General features: G+C 46.0%; 1 protein-coding gene across 4 annotated transcripts in view; it reads left to right on the top strand.

The window, feature by feature from the left end:
- Window positions 1–26614, top strand: part of MYOF (myoferlin) — a 156855-nt gene that overhangs the window by 21876 nt on the left and 108365 nt on the right. For all 4 annotated transcript variants that reach the window (XM_083149355.1, XM_083149354.1, XM_083149353.1 and 1 more), the window contains exons 2-3: window positions 8559–8614; window positions 10402–10493. In XM_083149355.1, the coding sequence (XP_083005481.1) occupies window positions 8559–8614; window positions 10402–10493 (148 nt within the window). The remainder of the gene's footprint in view (window positions 1–8558; window positions 8615–10401; window positions 10494–26614) is intronic.

Here is a 26614-nt window from a genome sequence, read left to right as displayed (position 1 = left end):
AATTAAGTAGATTGTGCTTATATGTGCTGCTTAGGTTCAGGTATGTGGTAAAGGGCAGGATTTAGTTCTGATTGTACACAGTTTATGATTGGCACCCACCAGCACTGGTTTTGTCCAGAAATAATTGATCATAAATAATTTGAATTGGTCCTGGACGACCAACCAGAGGCACCCCTGCAAGTGTCCCGAGGCACCCCAGGGAGCCTAGGCGCACAGTTTGGGAACCACTGGGTTAGAGCAAATAAAATGGCAGATAATAGGAAAATGTAGAAGGTATAGGAAATGGGGTGTAAAGAAATATATAAAATGTAATGAAAATAAAATAAAAATATAAATAAGAATAAATGAAGTAAATTTAAACTGCAGTAAAAAAGAAAAGAAACAAAAAAGTGTGTGTGCATATATAACCATATGTTTACACTCCTTATGGAGTACTTTTTTAAAAGTCCGTGGCCTGACTCTTGCCCTACCTCTAGTGGAGGACGGTGCAGGGAGCTGGCGGCAGTTAAGTAAGCCACGTCTCCTCCTTCCGGTCCGTTCGGAAGGGGTGTCAATCCTTGGCCACTGTTTGGGCTTGGAAGTCGGGCGGGCAAGAAAGAGGCAGATGGTCCACGGAGCAGGCTATCGACTCGTTTCGTGCTAACGCACTTTTTCCAAGATGATTATATACAATTCATACTATCTATATATAATCTGCATTATATAGTGCTGTACTGTGAATTTGGCTTTTCGATTTTCAGCTTAACGGGAACGCGCATCGAATCGGGATAGAACATGCTTAAGATTTCTATCTCCATTCGGTGTCTATGCGATCCGACTATATAGTCCGAATCTAATGTCAAATTGTACAGTGTGTACACCACATAAGAATCATTAGGACAATCTAGAATGCCTGTGAGATTGTTCTCTATTTGTAGTAATACAGAAGTTAATACTGAGATGAAGAAAGGACCTGGGCAAGGGCGTAACTACCATTGGTGCAGGGGGTGCAGCTGATATGGGGCCCAGAGCTGAGAGGGGCCCACTTTGACTGTCAGTTACATGTGCTGTATATATTTTTCAGCATTAGGTGATAAATAGGGGCCCTTACAAACTTTTGCTATGGGGCCCACATATATCTAGTTACGCCACTGGACCTGGGAGTACTAGTAACCCAAAAGTATCAAATTCACTCCGTGTGTAACAGCTGTGAACTGAAGGTGAACCTAGGTTTCATAAATACAGGAGATTAACTAGATGGGGAAAATACTATTGATGTCCCACCAAATTGGTTCCTGCATGTAAGTGAGCATGGCTTCACCATGGTGTCTGGTCTAGTTGGTGGGCTTTTGGCAGAGTGGGTACCTTCCTTAATTTTTAGTTTGGGGATTGGGACAGTAGAAGGATGTAATGATGGTGGTAGAGTGGGCTGTGGTAATGAGAGGGGTTTTCAGATTGTATTTGAAGGCTGGGAGGCAGTGCAGTCAGGTGCAATATGGTGGCCCTTATATGGACAGTGGCCCTCCCTCCTCGCAACGAACAACCCAGTGAGTATGGAACTCTCTAGTCGTTCTGTGCCAGGGATTGCATATGCACAAAAATGCACATTACCAAACCCGGACCATTGGAGCCGGGGCCAAATTCGGGTCCGAGTGATCATGAATCGGCCCCAGAATGTAAACATGAGTTTAATGTCAGTTTTCAACCAGAAATTGAATTGTGGCTACAGGACCAGTAGTTGAGTACATGGGAGGAGTGAACCATAGAATACATTTGCTACACTATAATCAGAAAGTCCTCTTTCTAAGCATTGTGGGGCCAGTTTGCACACAGTTGGTAACAGGGCTGTTTATTCTCTCCCTGTATCCAAGCAGTAAGACGTTATGAAAGACTGAACTTAACAGACTTTATTTTTTTTTTTTTTTTTTTTAAACCGTCCATCTGAGTAACTAGGAGGAAAGGATTGCTAGGTCTAATAATTAACAAGAATACACTGCACTGCAATCTCCATGCCAAACACACTATCTATATGATCTAGCTGAAAGCATGCGTAATCAGAATTGCGGATGGGTTTTTATCCTCATCTGCTTTGGTCTCCTTAATGTACCGCACAAAGATACCACACAGGCTTCCTCATAGGAAGTTACATTTTGTAGACAATATCATGGAACATTATAAATCTTTTCCAACAGTGCGTGCCTGTTTCCCTCTCCGAAAACCTCCAAAAATAAAACACTCATTTAAATTGAGTCACGGCTGCCAAATTTCATAGAGCCGTTGTCTTGCAGCGTTGATGGTAGTTTCAAGAAAGGAAATAGTACAAAGTAATGTTGGAAATACGAAAAAAAAAAAGTGTATGTACAGTGGGAGCCACTGCCATCTATCGCTATAATAGGATTAAGTGAGTAATTGGATTACTCTGCTAATCCCCTACTCCAGTGGTTCCCAAACTTTTTTGATTCACGGCTCCCTATAGTATCAGAAATTTTGTCATGGCACCCCTAGGGAAAATTTTTTTATGGAGTAATTTAGTAAAATATATTAAATGAAGTTAATTGTGTTTATATGTCATCCTTAGGGTAAGTTGTGTGGTGAGTGTCAGAATTTGCTTCGGTTTGTCCATATATTTTATGAATGGAAGCCACCAGCACTAGTTTTGCCTATTACATTCAAAATTAATCATTTTGAATTGGTCTTGGACCACCAAGCCAGGGCACCCCTGCAGGTGTTCTGAGGCACCCCAGGGTGCCACGGCACACAGTTTGGGAACCGCTGCCCTACTCTATTGTTCTATGCATTGTATTGCAGCTGAGAACAATAGGATAGCCATGGCTAGCCATCCTGAGCCATGGCCTAAACAAGATAGATGAGATGTGCTCCTACTGTATGTATGTATTTCAGAGTACTCTGTTCTCCCCCCACCCCTGTAGTCTTCACTCACTGCTGCACATTCTGGAAACATTTATTGGTGCTCCCTAATTTCATACAGAGCACAGGAGGTATAGGACTGGCCGGGCAGATGTTGTGTGTGTGTTTTTTTTTTTTTTCTTGCTGGCATAGTTTCACTCCCCCTTCTCCATTCCTGGAAAGCGGAACGTTCACCCTACTCAGCTCCTATATTTAAATATTTGAGGCACAAATCTATGTACTGAGTTTCTGGGCCCAGCATGTCTGCCATCTAGGTTTAACATAGGAAGTATTGGGGTTGAGGTAATCCCTTTTTCGGCTGCCAGGCCTGAAGCTAGCATAGTGCAACTGCGCAAGGCAGAGGGTGCTATTCTGCAACCCCTGTTAAACCCTGTGCATGATGGCAGATGGGGAGCGTGTCCGATATAGTTAACCATTTCAACTGCAGATGGCCAAGATTGTCTGTACACACTGAACATTATCAGCAGCCGATATTGTTCAATGACTTTACCGAGAGCCGCAGGTCGCTTGGCTAGATAGTTAAATTGACCTGCATGTTTGGAAGACCTCAATCATCATTAACAGCGCACGTTTCTCACGATGTTGAGTGTACACACTAGATTATATTCTGAACAATAGTGCTCAGAGACAATACTGCCTAGTGTGTAATGGGGCTTTAATTTCCTGCTTTATCAATATCTTTGCATCGTCGTTAATCTCCAGGAACACCTGCCTGACCCCCAACTTCCCCTCATGTTATATACATGCACACCAATCAACCCTACTGCACTGGTTTTTTTTTTTTTTTTTTTTTCTTCCCACCACAGCAGGGGAGGCAAGTGTGTTGGCCGGCACGGACTTGATCCCCCTTCCCAACCCAATTTTTGGAACAAGTGCCATCAACAGCAGTTACTGGTCAGCCGTTAGATACACTTTGGGCGCGATGTACTAAAGGGAAAATGCGGTAAAACGGGGGTTTTACTGCATTTTCCTATTTACCATTACCCGTCCGCCCCGTTTTTGCCTGGCATGGTATCGTCATCCAGAGAGTGGCGGTACCCTATAGAAGCCTATGGGCTTCTATCGCCGCCCGCCGTCCGTGCGCCTCCCTCTCCCGTCCTCCTGATCCTCCTCCTCCGCCAGCAAGTGTCACAGCCGGGAGGACATCCGGCTGCAGGGGGACACTGGCAGTCGCTGGGATGTGACTGAGACCCCCGCAGACCACATCACAGGTATCGCAAGGGGGTTCTTCGTCACCGCAACCCGATGTTAGCCGCATAAGTTAGTACATATGCGGCGGCTGTCAGACGAAGGGTTGCGATGTATATTAATACATCCCGCCCTATGTCACAATGTGCTAGTCTTTTGGCGTGATTAGCAAACACAATGTACCATTAGAACACTAGAGTGATGGTTGCTGGAAATGGGCCTCTATGCCCCTTTGAAGATATTTCTTTAAAAAAAAACAGACGTTTGCCGTTAGTATAGTCATTTGCCACATTAACAATGTATAGAGCCGATTTCTGATTAATGTGATCTTCATTGAAAAAAAAAATCCGGTGACACCAAACTTTTGACCGGTAATGTATATAAAGGTTACACTTATTTTAGTTGTTCTATTGACATGGTTTGTTACCATTGTACATAGAGGAACTGCTACTTCCTTTGTCTTGATGACTTTTGGAACCCATGTCTAGTTAGTAATTCCAGCTTATTGGCAGAACCATGCTAAGTTTATAATGTGATGAAATTTTTGAATGAAAAGGAATAGTGGGTGACTGTATCAAGTTCCACCCTTGTGTTTCCGTGTGCTTGCCAGTGATTCATGATGGAACACAATCACTACTTGTGTCTGATTAGTCAGATTATGTAGCCCAAATGTTATGTTTTGCTTATGTGCCCAATAATATGTATGCATCGGCCACATCAGTTTTGTACATACTTTGCTGTAATCAAATGGAACATTGTTCACTTAGCTGTTGGTTTTTTTTTTTTTTTTTTTGGTGTAGGGTGGGTTGGGGGCTGATTGTTGGCAAAACTATATAGGTATTCAAACTCCTTCCACTAGAGAATTATTTGCCCACTTGTTTTATTTCTTGTGAAGCTACTTCCATTTGTTACTGCACTCTGGGATGCCACATTAGCACTGTGGTGGATGAATCTACAGCTCCTAGGCTTCAACAGAAGATTAGGCCTATCGCTATGACAGTATGATGACCAGCCACCCAGCTGGCTATGCTCTTGTCAATCGGTATACAAAAAAACAAATGTTTTAAGATTTCATTTTTTTTTATATTTTCTTCCTAAGGCACAACCTTTTTTTTTTTTTTTTCCCCTTTAATGTACTTTTATGGATGTAGGGATACATCCTCTCTCGATGCAGCAGATTGGGCAAGTCGCATGGTACTGGCCACGCCCATGCAGCACTGAAACTGGCCCTCGTTTTCTCACAGTAGGCCCTTGAAAAAAAAACAATTGGTGTACTGTCTTGTAGATGGCAGTGCGCATAGACTGGGGCGCATAGTGCTTCATGCATTAAGCCACGGCCGTCATACATCTGGGGACGCGGTATGTGTAGCACATCACATCCGCAGGTGCCACTATACCCAGTAAGGGCCCTCTGTGCAGTGCCCATAATTGCTGTCATTGTTGCAGCCTCCTGGCTGTTGCCCCTGTGCAGTGAATGATATGGAGAGCACTCGCTGCTCTGGGCATCGGTCACCCTGTGTTTGCTGTCATGGCTGCCGGGAGGGGGAAGTGGGTACTAATTACCGAGGGGCATGGCAGGGTCCCCGGTCTGCCGCACCCCCGCCCCTCCTGGGCGGCCACAGCACTTGCTGGAGTGTTCTGTACTGCAGAGGCAGCTGCGGAGTCTGTGATGTCAATGGCAGAGAGGCTCCCTGGCTCCCCCTGCTCCAGAACTGTTAAACTCCAGTTTTTGCTAAAGGTGTGGCCAGACCTCCCACATCTAGTTCACGGCCCTAAAATGTTACCAGGGCCCGGCCAGCCTCACTGTTTGCTGTGTACAGTGATGATTCCATTCACTCCGTTTGCTTAGTGCATGCTAAATGGTTGATTTACAATAAACGGTACTTATATGTTAGTTGGGCGCCCACTAAGCAATTTGCTTAGTGGGCTATTCTGCGTAGGGAAATCGCATTGTATGGGCCATTTTAGGGCCGTGCGATGTGATGTGATTTTCCAATGTAATTCACTGCTCTCTCAGCCTCAGGGCATCGCATCTGCCGCAAAATCGCATGCGATTTTATAGGGTGTGCGATGCCATGACATTAGGTATACTATAATATGATTGTATGTCCCAAAAATAGGTTTCACTCACTCACACGGCACCCCGTAGCGTGGCGAGCGCAGCGGAACGTGTGCTCCGACTTTTTCATTACCCCACTATCCACATCGGAATTGAGTTGATCTTGTATAGTGTGGCGAGGGGGGGGGGGGGGTCCGTAAAAGCTATTTTTAGGACATGCAATCATATTATTGTATACCTCATGTAATGGCATCGCACACCCGATAAAATCGCATGCGATGAAATATTGTGGTGTAATAAAATTAAATGAAAAAAATCGCATCGCATGCCCTTAAAATGGCCCATGTGATGCGATGCTAATCGGGCGCCCAACTTACATAGAAGTACCCAATAAACTAATTTTGCTCGGCCCTCATACGGGTAAGGTTATCACCTTTTTAGTTTTGTGAGATTCTCAGTGTACCACCCCTTGACCCGATAATGTTTTTTTTTAACCTTTGCTTCAATTCTGTTCTTGATTTTGCACACAGTGATGCCCATTACGTATTATGCCACATAAGTGCAGCTTGCTAGGGCCGTCATGCAGGGAAGTTTAGGGCTGTGACAGCTGCAAGCAGCCAGGCAGAGTGGTGTGCAACCTGGCTGTTTAGAGCAGGTCCACGCCATTTCAGATTTCACACAAGCTTGTGGTCTGACAGCCAATCAGGAGCCACCACTACCGGCGCAAATTTTGAAAGCCATGAACCTGATTGTCAGACCGGCTCTCTCCTGGTGGCGTGCGCACAGCGCGTCTCTCTCGTTTGGTGTGAATGGCTGCGCACTGGAGACAGAGAAAGGAAGTGGCGGAGCGTCTGCCTGTTCCCGGACACTGTATAGTCCGGGAACACCACCCGTCCATACTCCGGACACCAGACTTAATTACCTGAGTAATCCCTGACCGGTTGTAACCCGGTATGCTGTAAAAATCCCAGCGGTTGAAATACCGACGCCACAATCCCGACAAATTCTAACTCTATGCAGGGCCGGCGCCACCACTAGGCAGCTCTAGGCATTTGCCTAGGGCGCCGGCACCTGGAGGACGGCAGTTCTGTGCTGTGGGGGAACCTTCGGCGCTGTCATTGTGTATAAAGCTGGCTGCGGCCGGCGGGGTCCCTGCAGTGAATAGAAAATAACTAGCTCTATGCGCGCGGCGGTGCGGGAAGCGCTAGTTATTTTCTATTCACTGCAGGGACCCCGCCGGCCGCAGCCAGCTTTACACACAATGACCGCGCCGCAGGTTCCCCCACGGCACGGACACCCCTGCCCGCTACAGCACTGCAGGGACGCCGGGGCCGCAAGTTTTTTACACAGGTACCACCCCCCCACCCCGACTCGCCTGGGGCGCTCCGGTGGCGCCCCCACCCCTGACTCTCTGGGTGTCTACAACCCCCAAAGAGGGAGAATAAAATAGTGTGCTGAGTGTAGCGAGGCATTGGGCCCGCAAGGGCGGACGATTCACGGCCCCCCTTGTCGGGATTTCGACCTCTGGGATTCCGATCGCCGGGATTTAGTAGTGAATGCGGTAACACTATGTACAGGATAGGAAGATGGTGAATGGGTGTGGATTGTTTTATCGACCACACTAAGGTCGACATAGGGCATATCGGAAGGTCGACATGTGTTTTTTTTTTTTTTTTTTTTTACCCTAATGTCGACATGGACACAGTTAGAAGGCAACCGCAGCCCCTCGCATAGCTCACAATGCTTCGGGCACCTATGTCGACCTAGATACCTGTCGACACCCCCCCCCCCTGTCGGCCCAACGGTGTCGACCTATGTGTGGTCGATACTTCGACCGTATCCCATGGTGAATATCCTACTTTGACCGTATCCCATGGTGAATATCCGAAAACCTTCTGGGAGAAATGCACTTCCTAATTGTGAAAAACGCACAATTTCTTTCAGCGGTTTTTCGAGATTCTGGCGTACAGGCAGACGTGCTTCAGGGACTTTGCATTATACTCTGTAAGGATTTTTATATAGTTTTTGTTTTTATATGCCTTTTCCATCCAAACCGTATAGCTCACTTCTCAGTCTGAAGATTCAGGCATAATTATATTGATATCTGTTATGGTAGTATGCACAATGCCTGCCCGTAAACCTGTGGAATGCTATGTATAAACTTATTTAGAAGAACTTCTAATATTGCTGGTTTTGCAATTTCCACTTTCAAACCGCATTTCCTGGACAAACCGTTGGGAACAATGTCACTATTTACGCAAACACTAGTCATCCATTTGTTTGACCAATGTGGAGTTCAAGGGGTTGTTAGCTGAAGGTCAAGCTGGATTAACATATTCTACAGTACATCCTCAAAGAAACTATTTAAAGACCCTTATTCATGTTTTTCTTTCTCTTTTTATAGGGGATAAAAGGAAAACTAAAGCTATCGACAATGAACTGAATCCAGTATGGAAAGAGGTAACTTATTTATTTATTTTTTTAAATATTTTTATTTTAATTGCTTTTTAGACAAAGTGCCGTCTTCGTTCCGCTCGCCAGTTTATCTGCAAATCGGTGTAAAGGGGGTGTGTCCGCGAAAAATGCCCGTGGATTGTCGAGCAGGGCCGATGCAAGCCCCGTCTGCGCCCTAGGCAAATTCCCCGACTTGAATATGTGCCGCTGCTATTTCTCCCATCGGAAATGGCGGCGGGGATTGAATACCCCCTTAGAATTACTGTAGTACAATTGGTTGTATTTGTTTTATTGTTTGAATTTCAAGATTTACTTTACTCCTACTTACTTCCTTAGCATAGATCAGTGGTTCCTAAACTTTTTATTTTTAGGAAATTTGGAAGAATATTTAACTAAATTATTTTTTAGATGTCTTCCTCAGATAAAATTATGTTGTGAGGGACCAGATTGGCAGCTACCATCTCTCAATTTGCCTGATAAATTGACCCATATATTAATTTGAATTGGTCCTGGACCACCAATCCAAGGCACCCCTGCAGGTAGGGTGGCCACTCATGGGATCCTGAGATTTGGCCCAAAAATTGCCATGATTTCACCCCCACCAGTCTGCTCTGCTGCTGTACACTCACTCGCTCTCGGTGGCAACGGACACCTCTGCAGTCTGCCATGCTCCTGGCTGCACCACCCGCCATGTAGGGCGGGGATTTTTTTTTTCCAGTCCCGATTGAAAAAATGCCGACATAGGTACTTTTAACCATTTTCAAGTGTCTATATGGGTAGAGAGCTATAGATGTATAAAAGCACATTCCCCACAAAAACTACAAGTGATTTAGTATTCTGCCATGATTTAAAGTTCATGAAATGGTCCTGGTTAATTACACACCACCCAGTGAATGACATGCAATAAGGTCGACATGCAGGAAAGTCGATACTGAAAAGCTCAACGTGGTTTTTCAATTATTTTTTTTTTTGTGCCGGCAGGTGGTATTTCATGCTCTACCATCCACTAAGGCATGGTGGGAGGATAAAATAGTGTGCAGTGTGTAGCGCGGCACCTTGCCAGAAGCATGGCGAGCGCACGCAGTGCTACGTTTCAGTGTCCACTGACGAAATTTTGGACAAAAATACCTGAAAAACCCCATTTGGACCTTCCTGCATGTTGAGCCAATGATCCCAACCCATCCAGGCTGCAGCAGTGCAAGGTGTACCAGGCTCGGACCACCTACGCAAGAGGTTTGTAAATGGGACAGCTTGTGTGTAATGCAGTGTAGCAACATTACTCTGGCACAAAGGCTTGGAGATGCACATCAGGAGGACTTCCTATTTCTGTACCCTGTCCCTTTAATTCCTCTGTGTTGTGCAGTTAAATTTCCAATCTGCGTCCATCTGGACTTGTGTTGACCATTGTCATGTCAACTGTTTGCTTTCAACCTACCATCCAGATACCTATCTGCAAGCAGGTGTGTGGTCATTGGAAAATGTTTCATGCGTTGTACAGGTGTTCTAAATACTTGTAATCACTATTGGCGATGAGGTCTAGAAGTTACCACGATGCATGGAAAGCTGTAGAGAATGACATTCGATATGTGGTGGTCAGTAATAAGTTGCGTTCTTTGAGCCGTGACCTACAGTATTTAGTCTGGAACTTGGCAGCATGAAGAATCTAATTAGATTTGTAATCTCGTGACAGGAGCTAGAGAATGAGACTCCTGTGACTCTCAGTGATGTGACATGAAATAGTTGTGGCTTACATACTGATACATATAGCCCATCTGACCGTTTCTCTCTTTCAGCTTCTGGAGTTTGATCTGAAGGGATTAGCTCTCGACCACGCCGCATCATTGGAGGTGGTTGTGAAAGACTTTGAAACGATTGGAAAAGACAAGTAGGTGCTCTCTATATATTACCTAGTCCTTGTTTGACTCTGCAGCTACAATACATCCCTTCGTAAGCTTGATAATGCAGTTCTAGCCAAATGTCTTTCTAGCATGTTCGCTTGAGTTGGTTATAAACACGTTCTGCTCCCTCCTCTCGTGGTATTACGCGGAAACCTGACTGTATCTGTACATTAGGATCGGACAACAACCAGCTTCTGCCATTTGTGTTTGGGACTGTTACTGAGGCAGAGGACCGGTTTGTGGTATCTTTGTTGCTTTGGAAAGTATGAAGAGTGATCAATGATGGCACCCATTGTACGACTCTACTCTTTCGTGTTGGTCCATTTTTACGTATAGGTCATTGGATTGACCAAATTTAAGGTCGGCATGCATTGGGATGACCACTAAAGGACCACAAGCATTTTTAACAATGGGAAGGTCGACAGTCAAAAGGCTGACATGAGTGTTTTCACTCTTTCGTTGTCCCGAATGTAGACATGGTCACCGTATTGGTGCAGTGTCCCCTCGCATGTGTCAACCTAAGCCATGCCGACCTTCAGTGGTTGTCCCAATGCATGACTACCTTAATAGTGTCAACCTAACAACCGTATACCTTTTTACAGTACTAGAACAGGTGCAATGGCTAAAATAAATATTCCCAGATGTTCTCCTGCTGCTCTCACATAATGCTTACGGTCGGAGTACGCCAGGGCTGGGCAACACCGGCCCTCCAGATGTTAGTGAACTACACATCCCAGGATGCTTTGCATTAGTTTTGCTATGTGGCCATGCTGAAACTGATGCAAGGCATGCTGGGATGTGTAGTTCACTAACATCTGGAGGGCCGGTGTTGCACAGCCATGGAGTACGCCTTCCCAGCAGACAGCTTATGGTTGGAGTACGCCTTCCCAGCAGACAGCTTACGGTCAGAGTACGCCTTCCCAGCAGACAGCTTACGGTCGGAGTACGCCTTCCCAGCAGACAGCTTATGGTTGGAGTACGCCTTCCCAGCAGACAGCTTACGGTCAGAGTACGCCTTCCCAGCAGACTGCTTACGGTCAGAGTACGCCTTCCCAGCAGACTGCTTACGGTCAGAGTACGCCTTCCCAGCAGGCAGCTTACGGTCGGAGTACGCCTTCCCAGCAGACAGCTTATGGTTGGAGTACGCCTTCCCAGCAGACAGCTTACGGTCAGAGTACGCCTTCCCAGCAGACAGCTTACGGTCAGAGTACGCCTTCCCAGCAGACTGCTTACGGTCAGAGTACGCCTTCCCAGCAGGCAGCTTACGGTCGGAGTACGCCTTCCCAGCAGACTGCTTACGGTCGGAGTACGCCTTCCCAGCAGGCAGCTTACGGTCGGAGTACGCCTTCCCAGCAGACAGCTTACGGTCGGAGTACGCCTTCCCAGCAGACTGCTTACGGTCAGAGTACGCCTTCCCAGCAGACTGCTTACGGTCGGAGTACGCCTTCCCAGCAGACTGCTTACGGTCAGAGTACGCCTTCCCAGCAGACAGCTTACGGTCAGAGTACGCCTTCCCAGCAGACAGCTTACGGTCAGAGTACGCCTTCCCAGCAGACAGCAATGTTAAATAATTTTAAAAAGTTTCGTTTTTAAAAGGAAAACTGCTTTGGATCTTGCAGCTAAATCTGACAAATGTGCCCTTTCCACAACGCCATGTGTTATTAGGAAAAGAGGGCCTGACTTTGCCCACGGGGGTGATCAGTTGGTCACCAGCAAGTTGTTAGACAGTCATTAGGTAGACACTGTCATGGTCGACACCGGTAAGGTACAGTGACATTTATTTTTATTTTTACCCTTATGTCCTAGTGGATGGTAGGGTATGAAATACTGCCTGTCGGCACATGTTGTGTCGACGTGGACACCAAAACGTACCACCACGTCCCCTCGCATGGCTCGCTGCACTCGCCATGCTTCGGGCACGGTGCCTCCCTATGCTCGGCACCAGTAATCTTCTTTGTTGATCCCGGTGTCTTCTAGCCTTTTCGGTAACTGTTGGCAACTCTTCATCACTTCTTCGCTGCTGCTGCACCTTCTGCTTGCCCATCCCGGCAGAGTCTGTCAGACGATGGGGCTGAGTATGGTGCTGCAAGCGCTGATTGGCTCATGGTGGCCATTTCTAATTGGCCGTAAATTCAGGAGCATTGATTGAATTTCCCACCGTTTGGGAGCCAAACAGCTGCAGGTAGAGTTTCTTAGTTGTGGCCGGAATGTCATTAATTTCAAAACGCTGCTCTCTGCTACAGCTTACAAGCAGATAACCAGCATGCTGGGATCGCTGCTGCTGCTCAGTTAATGGGAGCAGAGGAACTGTCCCACACCGGGGCACACACCTACAAAATATCCACCGATGATACTCTAGCGCTGGAACACTGCATTCAGTGAACAGGTTATATTGGCAGATTATTACCCCTCACATTATTATTTTGCTGTAATTTCACATGGTATAGAATGTTTACTCTAATAATAATAATCATAATAGTTGCAGAGAACTTCTGTTTTTCTTGTGTGTGTTCAAACAATATAAGCAAATAGATTGGGTGGGGTGAAAGGATTATCTCTGTGTGTAACCAAACGCACAAGCCTGGGCGGGGATCACCTCTTCCTAGCGTCTGATTGGCTTATTAGCTGGAGGTTTGTACAATATGTGAGTCAGTATGTAACCAGAGCCTGACATACAACAGGCAGCACAGCTTCCAGTTGTGCTGCTGTATTCTGGGAAAGGCAAAAGAGGTGCTAGCAACCTGTATTAATAGAAAAGGAACATATTGCCGTTTCTTGTCTGAACCTATATTTGCATTCTCTCATTTGACTGTATAAACTTGAACTATACAAAAGCCTGCACAGGGTGGACAAGCAAAAGAGGCTCTGCTGTTTGTGTGTGTGACATTAATACTTTTGCCGACCATTACTATGAACCCTAACCACAAACTGAGTTGCTTAAACAGCCCTTGTGGTACTGGTAATATAATCCAAATTGTGACTGCGTGTGCAGCCAATATTGGGGCAGATGTATTCAGCCTGGAAAAGAGAGAAACTGAAGATAATGTGAAAGGAGATAAAGCACCAGCCAATGAACTGTATTTGAAAATGACATTGGCTGGTGCTTTATCTCCTTTCACTTTATCTCCTCTCCAGGCTTAATACATCTGCAATATAGAGGCAGTTGGGAGGTATGGTTCAACAGCTGGAGGGCCGAAGGTTCCCCATCCCTGCACTAGACAATATAAATATTGTCCGCAAGTCCCAATATTGTGAATACACACCTAATATGCGGGTCGTTAGACTATATAGTGAAATTGATCTTTATGTTTAGCAGACGTCAATCATTAATGGCCCACGGTAACTGAGTGTGCACACTAGACCAGGGCTGGGCAACACCAGCCCTCCAGATGTTAATGAACTACACATCCCAGGATGCTTTGCATTAGTTTTGCTATGTGGCCATGCTGAAACTGATGCAAGGCATGCTGGGATGTGTAGTTCATCAACATCTGGAGGGCCGGTGTTGCCCAGCCCTGCACTAGACGATACTGTGGAAGATATCACGGTACTTGTGTACTAGCACGGCGCCCACGATATTTGGTTGCACGACATATAATCGCATCGCATTGCATGGCATACACCCGATGCACTGCGATGCGATTTAAAATTGTATAAGCCCCCTATACGATGTGTAATTGTATAAGCACCCTAATGGGGGCTTACAATGTTAAATGCACCCCCACTATGAACGTGAACCCGAAGCGTGGCGAGCGCAGCAATCCGCGTCCTACGACCTTTTCATACCCCCACTATCCACTTCGGCGTGGAGTTGAATTTATATAGTGTGGTGAGCGCAGCGAGGGGACGCGTATTACTTTACTCGTATTCTGCGTCCCCGTGCGGGGCTCGCTGCGCTCGCCACACTATATAAAATAAACTCCACGCCGCCGTGGATAGTGGGGGTATGAAAAGGTCGTAGGATGCGTACCGCCGCCCCTCGCGGGCTTTCTGCACTTGCCACGCTTCTGGTTCACGTTCATAGTGGGGGTGCATTTAACATTGTAATTAGGGTGCTTATACAATTTTAATTCGCAATTTAAAATTGTATAATATCGGCTGCCATCACATCGCATGCCTTATGGGCACCGTGCTAGTACACAAGTACCGATATCACTCAGAAGGCCCTTTTTCTGAGTGCTATCTTTCACAATATCCTCTAATGTGTATGGGGCTTTATTTTCGGAGAAGCCTATTACTAGGCATTGCACCCAAAATGTCACTATTTGTAGGTATGCAGGGAGGGGGTGGGGCTAAATTAAGCAACATTAGATTTAGCACAGCCTCCACATGACACAAGTCAATGTACAGTATGATCTCCTCATCCTGCCTGCTTCACTAGGAAGCAGGTGGGATTATGGGAGATTTGACAACTCGGTACTGTTTACCTAGAACAGCGCCCACAATCTATACCGCAGGTATCTTGCCGCAAATCGCAGGCATCGCATGCATCTTATGTGTTTTTAATGTTAAATTCCCTTCCAATCAACCAGATCAACCCAATGGCCACAATTTTACATATGGAACAATGTTAAATAGCCCCCAGACCACAAATTGAATTGAATAACCACCCTGAAGTGTGAAATGCCCCCCCCCCCCCATCATCCCGAAGCGTGGCGAGCGGCGGCGGTACGCGTCCTCCGACATTTTCATACCCCCACTATCCACGTCGGTGTGGAGTTGAAAATAGAAAGCGAGCCCCCGAGCCCGAAGCGTGGCGAGCCCGGCGAGGGGACGTGGATACCTGTGAAGCCCGCGAGGGGACGCGGATACCTGTGAAGGTATCCGTGTCCCCTCGCCACGCTTCGGGCTCGCTGCGCTCGCCACACTTTCTATTAACTCCACGCCGACGTGGATAGTAGGGGTATGAAAAGGTCGGAGGACGCGTACCGCCGCCCCTCGCGGGCTCGCTGCGCTCGCCACGCTTCGGGATGACGTTGACCGTGGGGTGACGTTAACAATGGGGGGGGGGGGGGGCGCATTTCACACTTCAGGGTGGTAATTCAATTTGTGGTCTGGGGGCTATTTAACATTGTTCCCTATGTAAAATCGTAGCCATTGGGTTGATTGGAAGTGAATTTAACATTGTTGCCTATGTAAAATCGGGGCCATTGGGTTGATCTGGTTGATTGGGAACAATGTTAAATTACCTTCCAATGTAAAATCGCAGCCATCGCATCGCAGGCCACTATAATGGCATGCGATCAATGCGATGGGCGCCGTGCTAGGTAAACAGTACCGACAACTCTTCTGTGGGTTTGGGAGACAGCAGGAAAAATCGGAAGTCTCCCAGCACTTACGAGTAGGAAAGTGTGACTAGAACTAATGTGGGCCTCCTCCAAAAGGATTTCAACCAGACTTTTGCCCCCTATGTCCCCTTCGTCTGTGTCTCTCAAGCTTCCGGCCCCATCATTCCAGCCTTCTGTCTCTCTCCAGCCTCTTTCCCCATGTGTCTTTATCCCTAATCCATCCTTTTTATGGCAGCTAGGGGTCCATCCTGTGGTGCTATGGAAATCCTGTGCTGCTGCTGCTGCATATGTTTGAAAATCTAACTGAAAACTGTAGTCTTTTATTGCAATGATAGAAGATTTTGGGTGCTTTAGGGAACAGCTAATTATAAATAATCCTATTACAGAATAGTAATATAATGGATAAATGGTGTCCTAGGTTTACCAGTTAGAAGTGGCTGGTACCTATAGTGGCAGAAGAGCCCGTTCTGTGATAGAGAAAATGACTTGGTCTTGGCTGGTTCTATAGTATGTGTGTAGTTTTTAAAACTTGATATCCAGACAGGTAAAGATATAACATGATATGTGCGTGGTATTAAATGGCTTTGCAGGGTCACCTGACAATAACTCACATCTTCCTATTGGTTACTCTGTATAATGCCCCAGGTCCTCACCCTTTATCACGTTTCCTTTCTCATCCCGTGACCCTGAACAATCCTCTACATTTCCATTCCGACCACACAGTGACTCTTACAAAAAATAAAGTGTGTGTGAATCATGATTAGGAGTTCAGCGACTACTGATTTTATAGAACATAAATGTATGTGTACCTAATAAGTTAATATTTATTATCACAATATGTGGACAGACGTTTAATGTATGTGAAATAAATAGTGGAAAATAGAGAATAAAGATGACCTATAGAAGATAACTAGGAGGTAAATGATCTTAGTTGGAAAAGGTTACCAATACATTTCACTGTACAGTATTTAAGTACATCCCTGGCCTAGACCAGGCACGTTCAAACTATGGCCCTCCAGCTGTTGTGAAACTACAAGTCCCATCATGCCTTGCCACAGTTTTGCTATTCGGGAATGCTAAAACAATGGCAAGGCATGCTGGGGTAGTTTCACAACAGCTGGAGGGCCTCAATTTGGGCATGCCTGTCCTAGACTTTATACTAAAGGGATAGCTGACACCCTATTTACAAGGAAATGTTTTTAACCTTTTACAATATGGTTGACACATGTGGCGCCTAGAATCTTTCTGGATTATGGTTGGCTACAAACGTGTAGACATTGCACAAAGTGGCTCGCATTGACCTATTTGTCGCCCTGTTGACCTAGACACGGTCTAGCCTTTGATCCATACCCCTGAGCTACAGTAGCTGTAACTTTTTTTGTATTTAGGCTTCTCTATATAGACTTTAACTACAGTATACATCCAACTTTCACGTTTTCATTCATTTACACCCAAGTAAAACCATGGGCCTGGCCAGCAATCGTTTAAGTGAACAGATCAGGTTTAAAAATAGCTGCAACTTTATAGGAAAAGGGAAGTAAAATAGTTATTGGAGCCTTCTGTAGTGGTTGTTGTCCTGGCAACAGGAGGAATATAATGTACACCCCTCTGCAGGGGTTACTGTCTGTGCATTCCTGTGTTACTCCTTATTTCCTGGCTGACTCAGCCCTGAGCGACAGCGTCTCTGTTCTGCTGTGTGTTTAAAGGAGAAGTAGCTTGGACATTAAAAGGGGTCTTATGTCCCTATCTGCTGGTGGTTCCTCACCTCTGTGGGGGTAACACATTACCACGGTGTCCCCCACACTGCAGTTTTGTAAGCAGCTGGAAGAGATGAGTCTGGTCTCACTGTGCTGCAGATGAGTCTGGTCTGTACATCACTGCGCTGCATGCTTACAGTCTGCTGAAATATAAATGTCTCGGTCTTGTTAGCAGCTATCTACCTGTAACACTATTACGTCTTTTTATGGGCTCCCACAGATTCCATGCATGAGCCCCCCCCCCCCCAATTCACTACGCAGACATCTCTGAAGCTGTATATCGCCTTAGATTTCCCTTGAACTCACAGGAATCTGACACTGGGCTAATTTTTCACTCTCACTTCAGATACATCTGATCAGATCTATGATAAACCCTGACCGCCTCAGATTAGATGGATCTTTGGTGCAGCACCAAAGATATATATATATATATATATATATATATATATATATATATATATATATATATATATATATATATATATATATATATATATATATATATATATATATATATATATATATATATATTTTTGTCAGATGGATCTGAGACTCTGCCGCAAATCTGATCTGAGGAAGTGCAGATTTTGCCTTTTTTTTTTTTTTTTTCAGATCAGTCTTAAGGCCCCCATCCAATAGTCAGATTTGGCCTATTTTCAGATTCCAATGGATATGACAGACCGATCTGACAAAAAAGGTACAAGGGCCACATGCACTAAGTTTCAAAAGTGATAAAATGGAGAGTGATAAACAACCAGCCATTTGGCTCCAACCTACCATATCATGGAGTCTGAAATATGTCAGGCAGGAGCTTATTGGTTGGTTTATCACTTTTGAAGCTTGGTGCATCTGGCCCTGTATCTGAGCTCCCTGAGATCAGATGTGCGGCTGAGTCTCTGATGCATCTGACGAAAAATCATTCGTGCTGCACCAAAGATCCATCTGATCTGAATTGGTCAGATGTAAGTGAATAGAGAACATTTAAGGCATACACTATACGATTCGGGCACAATTTCACCTGATTTGGATTAATCAGGCCGTGAAATCTACCCATATCGGACATCCCGTCCAAACCGATGCACGGTCCCGTGTGCATTGGATTGGAGTCAGGAGGTTGGATGGGCTGCACACAAAATTCGCTAAAACTTATGTGCAGCCCGGAGCTGTGTGGTTAATGCTGGCTACCAGAGAGCCGGGGGAGGGGGGTGGCGGCGGCACAGGGAGCTGGGCAGGGGAGGAAGCCGCTACCATCAGCACGGGAGCGGCGCAGGGAACCGGGCAGGAGAACAGGAATAAAAAAAAAAAAAAAAAGCCTATACAAATGAATGGGAGGCCATTTATTGGCTGAGAGATCTCAGCCCGGCAGCATCTTCTCTTTTCCTGTCCGGTTCCCTGCTCCTGCGCTGATGGTAGCGGCTTCCTCCACTGCCTGGCACTCTGCGCCGCCACCCCCTCCCTCTGCCCGGCAGTCTGATAGGCGGCATCCCCCTACTACTATCCCCCGCTCCCTGGTCCCCCTTGCCGGCGTCTGCCGCCTGCAGCTCCCTGGGGAACTGCCTGCGATTTTATCACAAGCACAACTTGGCACATCAAGTGGCAAATCGTATGTGACACCACCCCCAGCCCGGGGAGCTGTCAGGATGGTTAGGGCTGACTTGTCCGAAGGACAAGTTGTCCTAATGTATGGGGGCCTTTAAGCCCAGAGTCAGATCAGATTCCTTGGAGAGTTCAAGGGAAATCTGAAAAGCTTTGTAACATGAACATCCATTTGCAGACTGTGGGGGAACACCCATATCATTCGACATTCGATGGTCACCAATTAGCCTACCAGTATATTTTTGGATTGGGGGAGAAATCGGAGTACCCGGAGGCACGGGAAGACTATACTGACTATACCTATCTACAATGTTACAGGCTGTGTTTGAAACAATTGGGATCTATTTGTTGATAGTTGGACACCGTCCGTTTATTGCTGCAAGTTTTTATACATTTCACTGTTCTATCAGTTCCTTAGTTGATTGATAATACGGTTACCCTGTACATTAGTTTTGGTTGTCTCCTCCTACTGGGAAGCCCTCCTTTGAAACCTGAAGTAGTCCTCCAATCCTACTTTTGGTGCTGGCTGACTTCGTCCATGGACCTTCAGGAGAGTACTGGAGGAGAGCAGCAGTTGATTTGTGCTCTTCTTATTAAATACTCTATTTGTTACCTAGGGAGCATGTTCTGGTAAACAGCCAATGTCCAAATGACAATACAAGTCCTTAAGCCAGGCTAAAATAAATTAAGACTTTCCCAAATAAAACCTGATGGGAACAGCTTTTCTAGAAGGGACAAACCTTGTCGGATGTTTGCAAAGAAATAACTTTTGAATAAACAATTCCTTTCTCGGCTATGGAAATTGCGTTGATTAACCTTAGAATTAGTAACAATGCTAACCGCTTCGTTCTGTAAATGTGCAATTAGTTAAACATTACTTTTATATAGGACTTCCCGTATTTCTGTTAATCATGGAGTTCACTACATAACATTCTGTTGACTTAGTCGATGATTCCGGCGGTGTCATCGATCATACCATGCGCAGTCTGACCCTGCAGTGCCCCCTACCTACTGCCAGTTTTCAATTTCGCTAAGGAAGGGGGTGTGGTTGTGGGTACGACTTCCTCGTGACTGGATTGACGCAGCATTCCTATACTTGGTCATCTTCCCAGTGATATCTTTAGGTAAGATGGCACCCACATATTGAAACAAGAGTCTATGTTCTTTATTGCACATGCTCCATCTTCCCAACTATCACTGGGAAGATGCTGCCAGCTGAGGAGGTACCAGATTCCCCTGGACCCCACCCCCATAGTGGGGTGGGGTCCCTGTAATATAGATATATACACAGACATTCTAGGGTTAACTTTGTCGTGAGCCAAATAACCTACCAGTTTATTTTTTGGATTATGGGTAGAAACCGGAGTACCTGGAGGAAACCCATGCAAGCATGGGGGAGACTATACGAACTCCACAGTTAGAGCCATGGTAGGAATCAAACCCATGACCTCAGCGCTGTGAGGCAGAAATATTAACCATTACACCATCTGTGCTGCCCATGGGGCTTAAGTGTCAATCCACTATCCAGACAATGCCACGATTCTTGCGATGCTTGCAGCAATTTCCTACAGATATATGGCAAAATGGTGAAATTTCCATCACTGACCAGCTCAGATAGAAAATCTGTTATAACGTCACACATTTGTAAATGAGATCAGGGTGAGACTATGGGTATTCGTTGCTATGACAGCAAGCAGTGCCGATGGCTCGCCGTCAGAGTATTCAACTGATCCCCCACCCCTTCAAGCCGCTGTTTAAAAATCGCTTTCAAGGTGGAAATGTGGAGTGTGTCCATCAAAACGGCGGGGCTCTCCACAAAATGCAGCGGACTCGATGCATTTGCGATGAACCTCTCCATTTAAGGTGATCTGATTCTGGGCAAACATTGAATATGGCGAGGGGTTTGGATGGCGGGAGTGGCTTTTCCTCGCCAAAAAGCCATCCTCGCCGTACAAACCCCCCTCGCTGCGGCTTTTAATAAACCTCTAGAATTGTTTTTTTTTATAGTTCAGGTGTTTATGCTGGCTGTAACATCATTGGTGATTACTCACTAGCCTGTAAGCTGGAGAATGTGCTGCAACTTGTTAACCTTGAGTGGAGGAGTCTGTACATGTGAGAGATCGGCCCCTTGACTCGGCTATACAGAGGAATTTTCTTCCTTTCTGCTCTGGGGATCTCAGCATTTTTGTTTGCCTGTAGTTATTCTGGCAGTCTTCCCAGGCCGCTTTCCAAAGAAAACTCTTACTTGCTGTAGCACATACTGGGCATCGGTTCAAACTGCACGTATTAGTTTAACTTTAACCTTCCAGTCAGTGCGGGTTTATGTCCAACGCCTGCAATAACACTCTTAAAGGATTGTTAAATGTGTAACAAGTTTTGTGATCTCGCACGGCTGCAATCGGTGTTCACAGATCTATTTTAGGACTCTTCACCTTTTTTCTTTGCTTCACCCAACACAAGAATGATTGATCGTTGGTGATCACAAGGTGGCAAAAACCCTCTAGTCGCCAAATTACCCAGATCTGTTTAACAATACCTGGACTGCTCTAGATTAACATCTAGTCAAATAAGACCAGTGAAGCATTAAATTGGCTAGTTCTGGTCTAGGGTAGAATCGCTCAGCTGCTTCGCTAATTAGTGAACATTCTGTACTTCCTTATCGCTGTATTGATAAATAGACCCTATTCCGACTGAGACTAGGTTGATCCTAGTACTGTAGGTTCCTTCAGCCCCAATCTGGGGTATGAGTAAAAACAGGACAGGACACTGGAATGCTGGACTGGACAGGCTCCAGTCATCATTCTATGTAATTCTGGAGCTTGTAGTGTCCGGTCCAGGGGTGGGGGGCGCATTGTCGGGGTGTCCTGTCTGGTGTGGCTGCTCTCCGTGGCAAACACAGGATTTTTAGAGGGGGGTCTGGGTAAATACGTGAGTCTGAGGGAGGGTAACAGCCTTGAATATTGTTTTTTTTATTTATACACTGTATACTGCACGGAATACAAGATTAATATTCAACATTACAGATAGGCTGTTGTGAACATTTAAATAAGAGAAGTAGTCGGGAAAAGCTTAAACATATAATAATACAGAAACATAATAGAACCAGTACTGCACTTTCTAAACTCACAATCTCCCACTTCATGGTAAGGCTCCTGTCTCTTCCTTCTGGCAGCTTCTCTCTGGTCCATTGCGATGTTTGAGGTTTCAGATCCACACATACAGCAAATGTGACTTAAAAAAAAAAAAAAAGCTGGTACACTGGGCATGTGCAGCAGCTCTGCTCTGTCCCTTACACTGTATGATGTGGTGGCAGCTCGATTGATCATATTATATGCCAGTGCTATTTTTGTCATAATTTAAGGCACTTGCCAAGAGGGGGGTTTCTGGGCAACCAGGAACCCCCCTGTGTTTGCTTATGGCTGCTCCGACACCTGTCACCAGGGAGAGGAGAAGGAGGAGAGTACAGCCTCCCCGCATGATCCGGTTAAGTAATAAAAACCGAACAGTCCGGGACCACAAAGGCAGGCTGTAATCTCCCCTTTCCCATGTACCTGGTGAAGGCTACGACAGGGACACCCACCCCCCGGACCTGAATATTTATAAACCATAGCCATAGTGTAGTGCTATTCTGTTGGTTTTCCAGAGCAAGCCCATGGTTGGACAGTGCAGATTGACAGTGGTTATGAAAACGGGAGCGTTCACCCGGCGATCTATCCGGATTCTGACCGCTGGTGTTTCATACTGAATCCGTTTGCATGTCAAGAACTGGAGGGCCACAGTTTGGACATGCCTATAAATTCATGGTGAAACACTGATCACTGTTGATCAGCCTTAAGCCCTGTACACAAGCTTCGATTTTTTGCCCGTTTTCGATTTTGCTTATAGAAGCAAAATCGAATCGAAATCGAATGGTTTTTGTGTCCCTTTCGATCTGCATTCGATTCCATGCGCGCTCCCGTTTTCACCAAATCGAACACAAAAATCTTCTATGCAGCCACGGAAATCTCAATTCGATCCAGTAAATCGAATGAGTACATTGTGAAATCGAAATCGAATGCAAAAGTACAGATCTAATGCCAAATCGAATGGGAAGATCCAATGCCAGATCTAATAGAAAATCGAATCTAACATCAAATCTAAGCGTGTATACAGGGCTATACACCTGTTCTTGCCACTGGGAGTGAAGTCCTTCCATCAGCACATGGAGAAGAGGGGGAGATCCTTCTATTACGGGTGAGACCCTTTCACTGCACTTTTTACATCTACAGCACCTATCTGTGGCCAAGCATACACCACCGACCTGTGTGGGGAGAGATGCCGTGCACAGGATGTTTGCAGTCCAAACATCATGCCACACGGCAGACTGAAAATGCTGCCTCCGGCACTTAGTTGCCTCACCTACAGTCAGCTCCGGCATCCCGTACCCCTGCTGTGGGTGTCGAGTCCCGGCGCCACAGCAGCGACCAGCGACACCATCGTCAAAACTGCTGCATTATTCAGCATATTGGCAAGTAACATACTACAAAAATTGCTCAATAAGACTCTGGGCAGTATTCAATGAGGCTGATTCGCCATGTTCTACGGCGAATGTGCTATTTTCGTGCTGTAAGGTGAATCTTTTGGTACTTGTGGATTATCACGGCTCCCATCACATGCCATATATAGTGGCATGCGATGGGATGCGATTTTTGCAGTTTTTTGCTGTTTTTGAAAAAATCGCATTTTTAACAGAAAAGCATCCAAATGCATTGAAATTAGTATGAAACATGTTCAATGGTCCCCAAATGGCATTTTTGAGGCTGTACTACCCCCACTATCAACGCAAACCCGAAGCGTGGCGAGCGCAGCGGTACGCATCCTACGACCTTTTCATACCCCCAGTATCCACGTTGGCGTGGAGTTGAGAATAGAAAGTGTGTCGAGCGCAGCTAGCCACCGAGCCCGAAGCATGGCGAGCGGACACCTGTGAAGCCCGCGAGGGGACGCGGATACCTGTGAAGGTATCCGTGTCCCCTCGCGGGGCTCGCCGCGCTCGCCACACTTTCTATTCTCAACTCCACGGCGACGTGGATAGTGGGGGTATGAAAAGGTCGTAGGATGCGTACCGCTGCGCTCGCCACGCTTCGGGTTCGCGTTGATAGTGGGGGTAGTACAGCCTCAAAAATGCCATTTGGGGGCCATTGAACATGTTTCATACTAATTTCAATGCATTTGGATGCTTTTCTGTTAAAAATCGCATGCGATGCGATTTTTTTTATGTGCGATGGCCATCGTGGGAGCCGTGATACTCCACAAGTACCAATCTTTTTACTGAAAAAGTGATTCATCCTATTTAACGTGCAATATTCGCCGACAGCGAACAGTGAATGACGGACAATTCGCCGTCTGATAGTCACCGCAATTCGCTGTGGTTTTTCAATGTGATTCGCCGTGAGTGTATTCAATGATCAAATGGCAAATTGCTTTCTAAGTGATTTTCGCTGTGTGTCACTGTGTAGCAATCGCCATCCCTACATTGTGAACTGGAATGTGAACTTTTAAAAAAAAAAAGTTTTTTTTTTTTTGTAAAAAAATCAGGAATTTTATGTGAAGGGGCATGCTATTTTTAATGTGCTTACAGCACATGAATATATAATTTTTTTTTTTTTTTTTTTTTACACCGAACAGCCAGCAGGGGGCCGAGAGCTGCTATTAGATATTCATATATTCATTGCTCCCGATCATTACATATGCACGATCGGGAGCAGTGCAAGCAGCTCGCTACCCACGTCCCCTGCTAGCTCTCCCAGGGGGCAGCTTCTGCTGCCTGTGTCCCCGGGAGCCCTGCTTCTGCCCCAGTGTCCGGCGCAGGCAGGGAGGCTTCCATCTCCCTGCCTGCCGCCGTCCCTCAGCTCCCTGCGGCATTCGCTGCAGGTGTTAAGAATCGCAGTCAGGGGCAGCGAGCCCCTGCGCCATTGAATATGGTGACAGGGAGGGCTGGCAGCGAATGCTCCAGCCCTCCGGAACATGGCGACTGTGCAGCGAATCCTAAAACAGGATGCGCTGCACAGGCCAAGTATTCTCATTGAATACTGCCTTCTGAGTGAACTGTCATATGCACAATATACAATTATATATCAAGTAGCCATTGATTACAGCAGCATTCTTTTTAATATATTGTTGCATTTTTAGATCTCTGCACTTTTCAGTATATTAAATTAAATAATGGGGTTTTAGTTCATGAATTGATCAACGCATTTAAGCTTGCAGGGTATTTGTCCTATGAATCTGAGGAGGAAACTCCTGTTGAGCAGCGCCTAGAGGATGTTGGTATTTCTCTTGTTTGGATTTGTGCTTTGTATGTAAGGTGATTCATACTTTCCAACATTACCTAAGGCAGCGACCCAGCGCACTGTTAATCCAAAAAAATCCTTTGTGTAAATTGCATTTAAGCTTGCAGCCCATAGCCAAGGGACCCCATTTTACTTTACTGTGATCATAACTTTCTCATGCACCCTATATAAGCTCATTCATCTGAAACCTGTGACAGCTGCCCCTTTTAATACTAATTCACGTGTGTTGACTGCCTCCTCTTTAAAAGCCATAAGGTACTTGCCAGTTGAGCTTTAAACCAAGAAAAAACACATGTTCATTTTAGTCATACAGTAGGAAATAATGGGGGTTAGTGCTGAGCTTTGCCCTGGTGTGTGTCCAATCGAATATAAATGTAAAATGTGTCTCACACAGTGATGCAAAAAAATGCTTTTACTGAGTGGTATCGTAAATTAAACAAAATAAAATAAAAGCAAAGTTGTAACACAATGAATTGTCGTCTGCAACAGTGGTCTAAATGATCACAATACTTCTAGACAACTATTTACCCAAAAAGACTTGCGCACCGGGCTTGCTGCCCGTCTTGCCAAGGTGATTGGGGGTAAGCAGACGATTCCTTGGTTAAAGTCAAATGGCCCAAAAGTTTGGTTGCTGGTAATTGCAAAAATGCAGAAAGTCTCTGTCTGAGTGCGGCCTCCCGCTGCTCAGACACAATGTCAGAATTCGGGTACCCCTTTAGAACTTGCCATGGTGTGGGTGCGGGGTGCGGATTTTCGGAAGCGTTTACTGTTGGTGCAGCCTAGGGTATGCCAGTGTGCGATCAGCCGGTCAAACGTGTTACCGCCACACGCATGTGGATACCACAGCGTGTAGCGGTCCCGGTGTTTCAGGCGTGTGCACTTGAGCGGGTGACAAGATTACCTCACCGTAACCGATATTGTCTGTGTGTGCGTGGTGTCACGTAGCCCGACTGGGAGCCCTCCTGCCTCTCGTGCAGTGTCTGCCTCCTACTTACCCTTCCTTTCACGGATGGTCCTGCCATGCCGCGTCCTCAGTAACAGCGCTTGCTGTAGAGTCTTCCGGGGTTGTGTCACAGAGGTGCCGGGCGTTGTTTGTGAGTGGTCCTGATTGTGGATAGTGTCCGTATTCCTCAAC

The sequence above is a fragment of the Crinia signifera genome, chromosome 6, assembly GCF_055691185.1.
Source record: "Crinia signifera chromosome 6, ASM5569118v1, whole genome shotgun sequence".
NCBI classification, from domain to species: Eukaryota; Metazoa; Chordata; class Amphibia; order Anura; family Myobatrachidae; genus Crinia; species Crinia signifera.
This window is presented reverse-complemented; position numbering and strand designations above follow the sequence as displayed.